Genomic DNA, 15,136 nt, shown 5'->3' with positions numbered 1-15,136 from the left:
CATGGACCCCTGGACACACGTGTCAGAGGTTGGATCAGGTGTTTTGGAGGAGTAAATATCCCCCGTTGATCGGTCATACCCGCCTCGAGCCCTCCATCTTGATCAGGTAAACAGCAATCTGTAGTCATGCACACTGTAGATCTGGTGGCATCTAAAGATCATTCCATGACAGACCCCAAATTAGTTCAGTAACAAAAACTTAACAAAACTCCGGAGACAAGAAAGGAGAAGCTTAACAAAACTCCGGAGACAAGAAAGGAGTATTTCTCATCTAAAGCACATGAAAGGTGAAGATAACGAACAGTGACCAATCTCTTAACTCCTGTAAGCAATACAAAATAGATGGGCAAACACGGACCCCTGGACACACCAGAGGTGGGATCAGGTGCCTAAAAGGAGTAAGCATCCCCTGTCGACCGGTCCAATATCCTATGCTATGGAGGAAAATCAAACCTGGGTTAATGAATTGTACGTTGAAAAACTGTTACTTTAGGAAAATTACTTTAAAAAAAAAACCTCATTGTAGGTAGAAAAACAAACTGCAGTCATTTACAGATCGTGATTATAGGTATACATGTATATGCTCCAATTTTTTTTTGGGGGGGGGGGGGGGGGATATAAATACAAGTTAACAGTATTCTGTAAATAAAATGGGATGGGGGCTTGACATATGTCTTTATTTGTTTAAACTTCCATTTATTTAAGCGAATTTGATACATCGATTAGATATAATCATTCCAGAGATGTTGCAGATTTTACGTAACAACACCATTATTCACTTTCTTGTGAGATGATAATTCGGGAAATTTTCAACTGGGACTGGGTCCTTTTATCGGACCCGCATGCAAGGATATCAGTTAAGGTCGCGTAGGACTCTTGCCATCCATTTTCACTGTTCGGACAAACTTCAAAACTTATGCCATTATCTGTACAGTGTAGTTGTTTGTCATACAAGTTTAGTTCAAATCCCAACCCACAGGCTTTAACCAACCATGTGCGTCTCTAGTTATAAGAAATAAATATCATAATCTAAAATAAAATGATCAGATCATTTGGGTGAAGCAAGAGTCCTACAATATAGGTATTACTTCTCCAATTGATATCAAATCAAGTAACCAACAGTGCATACTGAAACCATGAAATGAACAAGACCAGCAAGAACTCAAAATGTTTTTAAAAATTTTATCGTATATATATCATTATATACCTTAAATTGCACCTCTGACAATTCGCCAACAATACATGCTATATTTAAGAACAGTCCCCCTTGGTTTGTATCACAGTTATACCCATAGTCTTATCACAATATCATTATTTGCCATGTCCTCTAATAAATACCGACATCAACATTGCTATAAGACTAAGAGATTGCTGTCACATTAGGAAACCAGCAGAATCCAAATATTGCTCACTTTCAAATCTTCACAAGTACATTTTATCAATTTCCAGTTTTGAATATCTTGAAACTTGGGTGTTTTGAGTCTTTCTGTATGGGTGGCATGTTCACTGAAAAACAAAACAATGAAATTATATTTTCGTCCAAAGTGATCATTTATTGAATGCTTGGGCTAGATTGCATGTTGGGTACATATAGTATTTTTTTTTGAAAATGATTAAAATCAATATATGCAACCAGGGGTGCATGAGCCGAGTTGCATGGGATACATTGTAAAGTCAGGAATGATGTGGCATATTTATAATTGTGAATATTCAGATTTAAACTTTTAGAGTTATCATGCAGATCCAGATATTTCTAAAATTTTCAATCTTTTTTCAGGACTGTGACCTTGACCTTTTTTCTCCAAAATCAATAGGGGCCTTGCTTTGCTGGTATCCAACAATAAATACAAGTTTCATTTGATTCAAATTAATTTTTTTTTTCGATTTATCCTCCTGAAACCAACATTTTTTTGAATTTTAAATCTATTTTCGGTCACTGTGACCTTGACCTTTGACCTATTTTCTCCAAAATCAATAGGGGTCTTCCTTACATGGTACATAATATCTTTAAGTATCATTTGATTCGGATTTAAACTTTCTGAGTTATCATCCGGAAACCAAATTTTTCTGAAATTTTCATTCTATTTTCAGTCACTGTGACCTCTGACCATTTTTCTCCAAAATCAATAGGGGTCTTCCTTACCTGGTACCCAACAATATATCAAAGTTTCATTTGATTAGATTGTAAACTTTTCGAGTTATCATCCGGAAACCAATTGTTGACGCCCAACCACCCGCACGCATCACCAAATCAATAGCCGAGTTCAACTTTGTTGCAACTCGGCTAAAAACACCCTGCCCTAACTTCTTAAATTATCTCCCCATGGAAGGAGATATGATTTTTCAATTGATTAGAGTGAATCCTCTTTATCAAAGCAAGCTTTGTATTAATTTTAGTTAACAAGAGTACTGCAAACGGTACATAATACGCCCATGAAATGCTTACATAGGGTGTTTTTCTTGTGCTATAATTTGTATAACTTTGCTTCAGGTAGTATCAGCCTCATGAGGCTGTGACAAACTTTCATATGAACAAAGGGTCTTAGCTTAAAAATCGAGATTTCTTCAAAATGGACCAAGTTCAACAACCTGTAATTTTTTCAAAAATGGAAGAAAATAAAAATCCTTCCCCAGATGTACGTCTAAAATACCCATACCAACACGACACAAAATAAGATGGTCCTCACTTGAAAACTGTGGGAAAAGTTGGGCGGACAAATTATCTACCCTCCATAGAATATTAATTTCCAAATAGACTAAGTTCAACAACCTGTAAATTTCTCAAAAATTGTAAAAAATCAAAATCCATGTAACATGCACATCTTCAGTACCCATACAAACACTCCACAAAACAAGAAGGCTCTCACTTGAAAACTGTGGGAGGAGTAGGGCGGACAAATTATGTACCCTCCATATAATAATTATTTCCAAATAAAGGGGCAAAACTCCTGGAAAAAAGGTCGAAATGGATCAAAATTGCAGTATGATCTAGAGTGACCCACAAAGAAGCTACACAGCAAGTTTCAGCATGATATGTAAAAGGGAAATGAAATTATAAAGAGAAAACCCCGAACGGACGGACAGACATCGCTGTACCATAATACGTCCCGTCTAAAGACGGGCGTATAAAAATGATCTAGGTATTATTCAGAAGTCGAAAATGTGAAAAGCTTAGAGAGATTTGATCCGAAAAACTTGGGTGTGTTACAAAACTTCACACATCATTCATTATCCAGAAAGTAATAAAACATTAAAGTCTTACATATTTGATTTCTTCGATTCCATCCTTTAAAAACAACATGTATGGGGTGATTCCGTCCTCTCTGTAGTCCAGAAGAGCTACATGTCCATCTGGATTCTGGCTCTCACCTACGAAAGTATCACAACTGAATAAAAAAAAAAAAGTACATGTGCAATAAAAAGCTCACTTCCATAGTATGACCATGGGTTCCTTGTTCTACAGCCACATTACTGGTGAGGGTCCTGGTAGCACTCCAAATGAATGTTAACAGTTTATAAACATCGTATATCAGAGTTATCTTATAACAGCTCTATAAATACCTCCATTGTTTGTACGTATAGGTGTAAACTTTATCTGTGACCCTCGCTTTTTATTTTTTGCATTACTTAATTGAAGTCATAAAAATTGTTTAGCGTTTTAATTCATGACTGCATAGAATTTTTTTTTTTTTAAAAAGATGCCACTATATTCACCATTTCTTATTTATCTCCCCTTTACCAAAAGATTCTTTACGACAAATTTGATTGAAATCAGCCCAGTGGTTCTGGAAAAGAAGTCAATAATGTGTGAAGTTTACAGACAATCGGAATGACAAACAAAAAGGTGATCAGAAAGGTTCACCCGAGCTTATATCTCATGTGAGCTAATAAATCAATAACCAGTTATACTGCAATTTCATTAAGTTCTATAATTTTTTTTAACTCGGTTTCTTGTACTAGACAACACAATGGATCCCTCCAATCATGAAAGGTCTATAGTGTCAACCTAGTCCTTCCTGTTCCACCGTATGCGACCATTATCCTGTCATGAATACTGGCTATTAGATGGTGGTGTTTATATTGCTGAGCGTCTGACAAAGGAACAATCCCTACCTATTAATTCTATTTCTTAAGTTTGACATGGTCATGGCATGAGCAGGGATCAAACTCATGACCTCCCAGTTATGAAGCGAATGCTCTACCACTGACCTACGGCAACCCTAGCCATTAGATACTGTGATCTCCTATTGTGGCCCTAACCTACCTCCAGCAGCCATGATTTTAACAAACTTGAATCTACACCATGTCCGGCAGCTTCCATGTAAATTTGAACTTTTCTGGTGCAATGGTTTTTGAGAGGAAGAGTTTTAAATGACCCCACCCTATATTCATGATTATCTCCCCTTCCGAATTTGTACCAAGTTTGCTTGAAATTAGTCCAGTGGTTCTGGAGAAGATAAAAATGTGAAAAGTTTACAGAGCTTCCAGCTTAGGTGAGCTAAAAATGCAAAATTTGACAAACTCTCATGTAGTATACATCTTGAATCAGTCACTAAAACAATTTAAAAGCATCACTGAATTTTTGTTTTATGACCTTGATCTTTTAAGATCTTAAGAGACAATACATTTGAGTCTTTCGTGGCATCTTTGTAGAAGATGTTATGACAATACAATCCTTACATTAAAAGCAGTTTTATTACCCCCAAAAAATTTCTCCTATGTTAAACAGGGCTGAAATGGTTCACCAAAATATCAATTCTGTTCAATTGTTGAGCATCAATTTCAATGTTTGATTCACATTGCAGATCTTTGGTTTTATTACTTTTTTTAAAATTTAGTTTGCTAAAATACATTGAGCTCAAGCTGTGTTAATTTTTACATGCCATTTTACATATCTTATGCCATTTAATTTCATTTAATTATGTTTTAATTATATAAGATGCTATATAAATTTTATTATATCATGCATAAGGGACAAAATGGCCTCTGAAAAAGTTCAGACTGTTGTTGGATGCGAGTCTGATGAAAACAAAAGTGAACTTAAAAACAGTAAACAGAGCACATCGCCATCTCACCAAAGCAATGGAAACATTTTACTTATAAATTTGTAACTGAATCTTTGCAATTTAACTTTTTCTGCACATTATTTGTTACTCTATAAAATGCATTGTATTGGAAATATTGAATCATGGCATAAGTATTGCAATACATATCATTTAAACCACTTTCAAGGGGCACATTGTTCAGACCAAATGTTAAAACTGGAATTGCATCATTGATGTATTCCAACTGTCTGAAAAGAAACTTCAGCACTCCTTTTTAGCCTTTGAACACACAGTACTAGATCGTAAGTATATGAGAAATTTATTGTAGATTACTTTTGATAGATATACTTACCAAAGAAAAATTTAAAGTTTTTGAAGTTTCCTAAGACCTCTTTTATACAGACTGGTGCTTATACTTACCAAGGAAAAATTCAAAGTTTTTAAAGTTTCCTAAGACCTCTTTTATACAGGTTGATGCTTATACTTATCAAGGAAAAATTCAAAGTTTTTAAAGTTTCCTAAGACCTCTTTTATACAGGTTGGTGCTTATACTTACCAAGGAAAAATTCAAAGTTTTTAAAGTTTCCTAAGACCTCTTTTATACAGGCTGGTGCTTTCTTGACAAATGCATCTGCAGCTTCCTGTCCCTTTACCTCTGTAATTTTAGCCTTGAGTCTACAAAACAAAACAAATGACCACTACTCGGATCGAATAACACATGCGAGTTTACCTCTGTGATTTTAGCCTTTTGTCCATAATCATCATCTGATACTTTGTCAGATAGATAAAGATCTAACCAGTATGACATGTGCTGAATCGATCAAGTGAGCACTTGAAATTACGGCAAAGAACAAATCTAAAAACCAAACCAAACGCATCTTCACAAGTCAAGGTTTATAGATTCGTCACCTTGCACTAACCCTTGACATCAGTCACCAGGGCTCGAAATTAACATATGCCCGTCAGTCTGTGACTGGTTAAAAGTATGGCGGACTGACTAACATTTGTTTTAGTCAGTCCAATGGGACTGGTTAATTTTCTAAAGCATCATTTTGGAAAATATACTTGTGAAATTTTATACACACATTTGGCATGCTTCAATCTGTAGATAACAGACAAATCTGATTCGTAAATATAAATCCCAAATTTAAGTGTTACAATATTGTCTGAGGCATATTGAGTTTAATTTCTGGAAAATTCTGTTGGACTGGTAAAATTTTCTGCGGACTGGTTGAAATTATGCCCCACAAGGTTCGAAATTAACTTTCTCAAGCACTAGTCTGTACGGACTAGTCACTATTGATGTTCACTAGTCCGCAAAGCATTTCACTAGTCCGTCCAGTATATCATATTAAATGATCTTCATTTTATTCAATAGTATTAATTAAACCAAACACATCACAGTTGCATGCAATTCAGTTTCTGACACCTACAGGAGAAAAAGACCACCATACTTTATTTTGCATTCAAGATCTTCCGAAGCATACAGTAACCACCAAGTTAATCCTTTTATAAACGTCCATAAGTGCGTTCGATATTGACGTTCCTGTTGTTTTCGTGCTCAGTTCTTAGAGTAACAGGAGTTTGAAATTTTATCAATAAAGTCAATAAAATTCACTCGATTGACCAAGCCATGAGCTATAGTGTTACGAGCTCCTGTGTTAGAGTAGCGAATGACGAGAACATGTGCGCACAAACGTGCTTGTTCTTAGATCACACTACTTGCAGTTCTTGCACCTTGAACCCGTTCTCGTGATGCGTACTCGGAGTTCAGAACCGGCAAGAATTTGTGCTTGTTCAAAGAACGGCGGTCTCGAACGCACTCCATGTGTTTGGAAGATCGGGATGTCATAGTCACGCAAACACTTAACCATGCAGGTAATCGACCATAAGTTTCAAACATCTAAGAGACTCGAACAAATCTTGCTAAAATCTTAACCAATTCAAGATTGATTTTCGTATTTTCACTAGTCCGTACGGACTAGCGCTATAGAGTGTTTACTAGTCCGAAACGTTTTTTACTAGTCTCAGACTTACGGACATGAGGTAATTTCGAACCCTGCCCCATCAGTCCGACTGGACTGGTGACATAAAAAGTTAGCTTCAAGCCCTGGTCACCATTCAAAAACGGCTTGAGACGGAGCATATGATTGGTTTGTAGCATGGAGCCAATCAGACAACAGTTTTTATAATTGGTTGAAAAGGAAACTAAACATGCATGATGCGGCATCGGCAACATGTTGTAAAATTTGTGACCGTGGATTGATTTTCGGAAATTTATTTTTTTAAAAGAGTCAATTAAATGAAGTTTTAGAATACCAGCCGCATGAAAACGATGGATTGTCCAAGTATGTTTGTCGATTGTGTTTCAACAAATTGAACAAGTTATTTAAAATTGACACAAATTGACAAATAGCTTCAACATTTAAGGGACGAAAATGTGAACTTTTAATTATGTTACATAAAAAATCAACACGCAATGTTCTTGATGTTAAGAAAAGTACCCCACAAAGACCATTGTTTACTTTGTTTTTGCTCTTACCAAACCTGCATCTTAAAGAAGGAATCTCATTGGATGATTTGATTTTAGCTTATTGCATCATCCTCTGTCCCAAACCCAGGTTTTGAATGGTGACTGATGTTAGTGCGAGGTAACGAATCAATAACCCTTGACTTTTCAAATTAACCAAATGTGTGTGTGTGTGTTAAAGATGGGTCAGTTGCGCGATGGCAAACAAACTAATTTTTAATTTTGGCCCAGTACTAAGCATTTTATTTTTTCATATCATGTCATAATCATGAATGCAATCCTTGCTTTTTTACCAGCAAGCTCAAAAACTGTTTTGACATCGGTGATCTTGCCGGTTGACTTGGGTAAAAACTGCACATGGCTTACTTTTGATTTAGATGTGGTCCCCAAAACGCTTTAAATCAAGCTTGTAGATAACTCTCCGAAAAGTGTTTGGTCACTAAAATATACGATTACTGAACCCAATACAATTATGACCATTCCTTTTCTCGGAAACTACTCGCCATGTGGGCGAGCGAGACAATAAATTTAAGATTCCCCCACAAAATTTTACTCGCAATTGGCGAGTGCTAAGTTTAAACCCCGATAACTCGTAAATGTTTCATACTGCCTCAAATTACGATGCCATTGCAGTTTGTTGGACATTTTTTGATAGTATTTGGCATCGGAAGTGGTACTATTTATTGATACCAGTAATATAAAGAAAAATAACAATGTTGGCATTTTTTCTAAGGAGAACTTTTCATATCCAATAAGTTCTATATTCCTGGCAACTTTGTTATTAATTATAAAGAAACTCTCTCTCCTATTGCAAAACTTACGCCTTCATATAGTCTTTGATGTATGACTGGTAGCTTTTCTTGTCAAATTGTGTGGGTTGTAAGTTTGAGGCTAGAACGATATTACATCCGGACACCTTGTTACCGGAGTCATCCACACCTTCATCCCCTTCTCCACCTTCCGCTGAGGGGTTGGCTCCGATGTCGATGTTGCCAGCTCCTTTATCCAGAGTCACCGTCTACAGTAGACAAACACAAAATCGTATTCTGATGTTCTTCTTCCTGAAGCTCATTCATTTTACTATACACATAGAGTTCTTCACCAGGCTGTAAATAAGTGCTTGCCCATTCATCAATGGGACTACAGAGCCTCTGTGAGCTCTTAGACATCTAATTCTGATCACCCACTTGGTAAAATTCCATATGTAATTTCCCCCCATTTTAGTTTTTATTTGCCGTAAATCGAAGATTTTTATAAGGGGTTGATCTATACAGTAGCTCCTCTTTAATCTGTCCCAATATTTTCTCAGAAAGCTACAGTTATGCAGCTAATTTCAGGCCAAATTAATGACCCCATATGATTAAAAAAAATTCTCTAAAAACAAATAATATATATGTTTGTGTGTAAAATAACTTATATGTGCATTATTTTCAGCATTATGCCCCCAACTGATTACTGTTGTTCATTCTCATCAATTAAAGTTTTTAATAAATTGCAGTGAAACTGAAATTTGCATCTGTAGTAATTGCCCAAAGCAGACTTTTCAGTTCACATGGGAATTCAATGAATGCTAGGAGACATATTTGGACACAAGTATAGTGAGAAAATATGTTTGGACTATGTTAAAGGGACTGATTCACGATTTTACCCAAACTTTTGTTTTCACTTTTAATGATCAAAATCTACTGTCTAATGTGTTTGAAAAATTTCACATGAAAATCAATGTTATACATCATCACAGAAGCTCATTTTAGAGAGTTTATTATTTGTTTTGTAAACAAAGATTGGGGGGGGGGGGGGGGGGGGGGAACCCACTGTACAATAATGACTAGGTTTCCCCAATTTCATCAAAATGTTGACAATTTTCCCCAATTCGAAAGCCACAGGACCCTTTTGAAAAGTGTTAAAAAATCACTGCCCTTATACATCATCATGAACATGAGAGTTAATCTGATGCTGCAGATATTTTTACCCAAATGTCAGACTCTAAAAGACATGAGTCTACAGAAAGGTAGAAAAAGCGGAAGGGGGTGGGGGTCTAGGGGTCCAAAGAAAAATCATGTCTGCTCTAAATAGCCAGCTAGTTCACAGTTAATTTTACAATGCATTTAAATGATCAATGAATTTAATTCTAATCTATACATACTTTTCCCTCAACCTCGTAGAAGAAGTCATCCTTGATGGTGAATTGATATGAATCTGTGAAAAGCTCGTCTCCTGTAAATACAGTACAGTGCAAAAGTTATTTTATTGTCTTCAGGTGTGACATACTTCAATACATTTGTAATTATACCAAAATTATTTAAATGCATAGCACAATGTCACAATAGCCAACTTACTTTCAAACCAAATATATTTTTTTCCCCAAAAATGATGAAAATGAAAACCAATTTGTAACAAGTGCCCTTGAATTGCACCAAACTTGTAGTAATCCATTTTCACATAGTTTTTATAGTAAACATTAAACATAGTAATTTAGACATTTATTTACAGTGATTTTTTGGGGGGCCAAAATGCCACCAATATTCGGCTGTTTCCCCTCACTAAAATTAGCTATTTTTTCCCAATTATATATATATGTTTTCCCCAATTTTTATATCAAGGGAAATTAGGACATTTTAAAAAAAAGGTTACCGTATATTGCTGACAAAGAGTAAATACATTTTTTTCTTCAATTTTATTCTCCAAACCACTGCACATGCAAAAGGTTTTGTAAAGAATATGTAAAACAATAGAGGCATCCATGTAAGCAGATATACAGCGAAATATATAGTTTCCTGATACACATTAAGCCATATTGTTGACAATTTAGTTTGACCGCCATTATATGTAGGGTCAGGCTAATAACAGGACGTGGCCAACAGTATAGGGTTTTACTAAAATCCGAAAAATACAAACAGGAGAGACATTCAGGAAACTTGATTATTAATATAATATTTACAAGATTATGGGTACAAATACTGGTGAATTAATAATTTATTATTTTCTTTATGAAGTTAGACAATAAGTATTTCTTAGAAAAAGTAAATAATATCTATACAAGGTGTACTGACTTTCACTACATATTTAATGTTAAATAATGATTTATTTTATGATTTTAAATCAAATCTGAAATAAACCTCAAACAAAAAAATTGTTATTTGATTATTTTAAGCATCTTTACCATTTTAATTTACTATGAATGATTTTTCCCAATTTGAGGAAAATGTCGCTAATTTTTCCCAATTCAAAAGGAGGGGTGGTAGTTTGAAAAACAAAAAAAAAATCACTGATTTAGTATAATGAAACATAGAACACCAGTCTATGCAAAAGACATCAGACCTGAGTGTCCGATGTCTCAGTGTCTGGTTTTGAGCTATACTATTTTGACGTGGAGTCATTTAAATGTTTGTAATAAGTAAAAAATATCGCACAAATCTAAATATGTAAATGAATGTGATTAAAACCGCATAGTCCGTCTAAAAGTATTATGCGGCAGCGATCCCCGGTAAAAGAAAAGCTGTTAGGCCTACTAAAGATAAAATATCAATAGTATTACTCAGTCTTCACGAAAAACTGTGAAGCACAGGCCCTTCGGGCCTCCCAGTATAATAATATTGCAAGCCCAAACAATATTTTAATGGCCCAAAATGTTTTTTATAATTTGACCACTTGTCATTTGCAAGGTACAAGCATGTTCTACTGTAGGAAAATACATATCCAGATCACCATAGTTAAAGAACAACTGACATTATTATATCTTATTTTATTTTTCAACAGATGACATCAGAAGCTCATGTTCTACTGTGTTTTGTATACACCACTTACAAAACATTGTTTTCTCCTGAATTAAATCTCAGCAAAGGCCCACCCTTGGTCCAATGGGGCTTAACTCTTCGATTTCTTTTTCTCCTTGTACTAATAGTTTTTTTTATTTATTTATATCTGATGGTTGTGATTGTGAAATACGCTTGTGAGGTTTGGAATTTCAGACGAGCCCCCTCCCTACATGGGTTGAATATTATTTTACGTCCCTCTTGAAAAATATTTCACTCATATGGAGACGTTACCACTGCAGGTGAAGGGCTACATAATTTAGGCCTATGCTCGGCGCTTATGGCCATCGAGCAAGAAGGGATCTTTATCGTGCCACACCTGCTGTAACACAGGACCTCAGTTTTTGCCGTCTCATCCAAAGGACCGCCCCTATTAGTCGCCTCTTACAACAAGCAAGGGGGTACTGAGGACCTATTCTAACCCGAAACCCCACGGGAATCCCAACACGGACATTGGAAGTTAATGTAAATATATAGTATGTGCATGTATTTTTTATATATGCACATACTATATATTTACATTAACTTCCAGTGCCTGTGCCTCCCTATACTTCATAAAAAGCAGGATGGTTGATCATTTATCGATGCGAAATTTCATTGCTACATGCAAGTCATGACAAAGTCTGAGTCAATCTCACGCTCTATTTGTAATATATACAAAACATACAATAAAACATTTATAGGCCCTCCAGACTCCTGGGTTAAATATTTTTAGAAGCCCGATCCCGATTTTACTGGCCTCGGGCCACCGGTTAACGTCGAAGACTGATTACTATAGTATAATAAGATTTCCTTGGTTCTGCATTTTCATGTGTTTCACATTTTTACATTAGGTTTTTCGGTCTGACAAAATTTGGTTCGGTCCTGTGTGTTCATTGATTACACAGGACCGAATGTCCTGTGTGGTCCAAAAAACTTTCGCATAGACAGTGGATTTTTGGGTTTTCTTTTTTCTTTTACTTTTGAAAATAAGACTGTCACTTTTTTGGATATATGCAGGGTTTATAGGGATTTTAATGACTTGCAGAGAAAATATAGGAACCTTCAACTTTATACGAACTTATAGGAATAAATAGGAACTTGACACCCTGACATGTACAATTGAGTACTGTCGGAAATATCAACACCTTCCCTTAAATTGCTTAATCAAAGAACTTATGCAAGAACTGACTTTATCAGGTTGGGTACACTTCCCCATAGCGAGATATTTTCGCTAAAACGCAATTATCCCTCTCTAGCGAGAGTAAATATATCTAATAAAACCGAGAAAAACACCCGTGGAGTACATCTCTTCGTGTTTCACGTTAAAAGAAGAAAAAGTGCTAACATGTCTGATACTTTTGCAAATATATTAATCAAAACAAAAACACTCACAATGTATTTTGGATTTCAGACTGTTTCCCTCTTACGCAGCAACTTTGATATGCAATTTCTTGACTATGTTGTCAATTCCATAGAAACAATTCGCATCATGTTGAGTGTGTCGCACTTATTCAGCGTTGCACGGGATTTGCCATTATTTTTCAATAAAGACGCCACAACACCTGTTTAAGGTAATGTTTACTCTCCGTAAAGAGGGATAATTGCGTTTTAGTGAGAATATCTCACTATAGGGGAAGTGTTCCCAACCTGTTTATGAGTTTGACAAGGAAACGTGGAATGATGTGCTTCATGACATTTTGGTATCAGGCTTTGTTATCAATGGTAAGTTCATATTAAATATAATTCTGCTAGCCAAAATTTTTTTTTTACCTACCTACCTCAGAAACTTTGGGTCGGGAGAGGGGAAATGAACATATTTTTAAATAAGGTAAAACACCGAGAAAAGTCGGAGCAATGTTTTATGTTGGCTATTAAATGCTGTGTATCCAAACTAAGTTTCAGGTAAGGCAAGCGAAGTGTACTTAATTACTTTCTTATAATCATGGCTCGAAATTAACATATGCCCGTCAGTCTGTGACTGGTTAAAAGTCTGGCGGACTGACTGACATTTGTTTTAGTCAGTCCGATTGGACTGGTCAATTTTTTAAAACGTCATTTTGGAAATCATACTTATGTTGGCATTCCTCTGTAGATATCAGAAATATAAATCTCACACAAGTGTTACCAATACAATATTGTCTGAGACATATCAAGTTAAATTCCGTTACTTTATTTTAATAACATGGGCGAAATATGTTTATTTATTTCTGAAAAACTCTGGTCCACTGGAAAATTTTCTGCGAACTGGCTGAAATTATACCCTATTAGTCCGGCTGAACTGGTGACATGAAAAGTTAGATTAAAACCCTGATAATGTGGGTACAAACGTACAGTTTACATCATGTAGTCAAGCTATGATTCAGATTGGCCGAGGTGTGTCGAGTGTCAGCTGTTCTCCCAGCTCCCGCAATCCCGTTAAATGAAGACTTCTATTGATTTTGTTTTCATATCATGTTGTGATCGACAACATACCAAATTATTGGTTAAGATAATCTTCTGTAATTCAATTCAAGTAACTAAGTCCACATAGGCCAATATTTTGTCACCATAAACAATAGACACTTTCACCACCCAGTACCATTTTATAGCTAATTTTACCTTCAAATACAAGGAAAGCTATTAAAGATAGAAAGTAAATAGGAAGAATGGTTAATTATGAGAATATCCTACCTGTAATTAAGTCTTTAAACACGATCATTTTGACGATGAACTACGATTTAATGGCCACAAGTATCCAAATCTTGTGTTGTCGCCACTGAGGACCGGAAGAAAAGAAAGATTTTCTAAAAATTAACTCGATCGTAAATACATTCGGATTTTGAGGCATCACCACCGGTGCCATTCTCTAAAGCTTACAAAAAGCGTGAAACGATTACATGAATCGAAACAGGCATGACATAGACAAGGAATTCACATATTTCAGAGAAATTATTGCCACCAAAAAAAAAATTATCAAAAAAGGGTGGTGGTTTAGTAATATCCATACTTCAGATGTCTGTGCTATTTAGTAGTCATTTGTACTATTTTCTATTATTTTTAATAAGGTGAAATTAATAAAATGACACAAATTTTTAATGATTTTTGGAAAAAAATAAAGTTCTCCCAATAAAGTAATTCAAAAATTAATCAGAAGATTTTGTCATTTACTTCTCCGGGAGTGGAAGAAATTATTACTTCTTTTATCGTTGAAAAATCTTTTCTAAACAAGATACCACGATTTACCTTAAGTTTAAAAAATTACAGAAAATAGTAAAAATGACGTACATAGGAGACATATTTCAAGCATTATAAAATCCAGTCCGGTCTGAGCTTTTGGGGACTTTGCCAGAGCTGGAACCTTTGGGGGCCTCAATTAAGGCTGCCCCAGACCCCCTGCCTGATGAAGGGGCGCACCCTAATTTCATTCCCGAACCTGCCCCTTGTACATCTTTATTCTCGATAGAATTTGTACCTAGCCTGACCGGTCTTTTCGCTCAATTTCTATACCGACTTAGCTATGAAAACATTGCATTGAAAAAAAACCAACAACATTGTTTTGGAAATAGACTAGCTACATACATGTATTATAAAACTATGAATAAAAATCACGTTAATTTTTGAGAACGGAAATTCAGGGTTTTTTTGTTTTTGTTTTTGTTTGAATTCCAAAAAAGATATCATTACTTATTCATTTGTTTGACGCATGCAATGAACATTTTCTCGTCTTCTTTACGACAACTAACAGTCTTATTAGCCATCGTAAAATAATCGTCTAGAAGCCAGCA

The 15,136-nt window shown here is 35.4% G+C and overlaps 1 protein-coding gene across 2 annotated transcripts; it reads right to left on the bottom strand.

Moving 5' to 3' along the window:
* Positions 1-1,167: 1,167 nt before the first annotated feature.
* LOC125659648 (translationally-controlled tumor protein homolog) lies at positions 1,168-14,195 on the bottom strand. 2 transcript variants are annotated; one of them, XM_056148853.1, is made up of 6 exons: positions 14,043-14,195; positions 9,722-9,792; positions 8,397-8,593; positions 5,602-5,720; positions 3,263-3,369; positions 1,168-1,506 (listed from the first exon to the last, which is right to left on the bottom strand). In XM_056148853.1, the coding sequence occupies exons 1-6, from the start codon at positions 14,068-14,070 to the stop codon at positions 1,504-1,506; spliced, it is 525 nt and encodes a 174-aa protein (XP_056004828.1). In that variant the 5' UTR covers positions 14,071-14,195; the 3' UTR covers positions 1,168-1,503. The 2 variants fall into 2 exon arrangements, with proteins under 2 accessions (XP_056004828.1, XP_056004827.1); XM_056148852.1 differs by having other exon boundaries at positions 1,168-3,369.
* Between the last annotated feature and the right edge of the window lie 941 nt (positions 14,196-15,136).

Source organism: Ostrea edulis, chromosome 9, assembly GCF_947568905.1.
Source record: "Ostrea edulis chromosome 9, xbOstEdul1.1, whole genome shotgun sequence".
Lineage (NCBI taxonomy): Eukaryota > Metazoa > Mollusca > Bivalvia > Ostreida > Ostreidae > Ostrea > Ostrea edulis.
The sequence above is the reverse complement of the archived record's forward strand: the minus strand, read 5'-3'. Positions and strand labels throughout refer to the sequence as shown.

Bases quoted from the DNA above. Each gene is read 5' to 3' on its own strand.
- LOC125659648 (XM_056148852.1), bottom strand. From the start codon at position 14,070: ATGATCGTGTTTAAAGACTTAATTACAG. The intron at 8,594-9,721 runs GTATGTATAGAT...TGTCTACTGTAG, and splicing joins TCTACGAGGTTGAGGGAAAA to ACGGTGACTCTGGATAAAGG. The intron at 5,721-8,396 runs GTAAGTTTTGCA...TTTGTTTTGTAG, and splicing joins ATCAAAGACTATATGAAGGC to ACTCAAGGCTAAAATTACAG.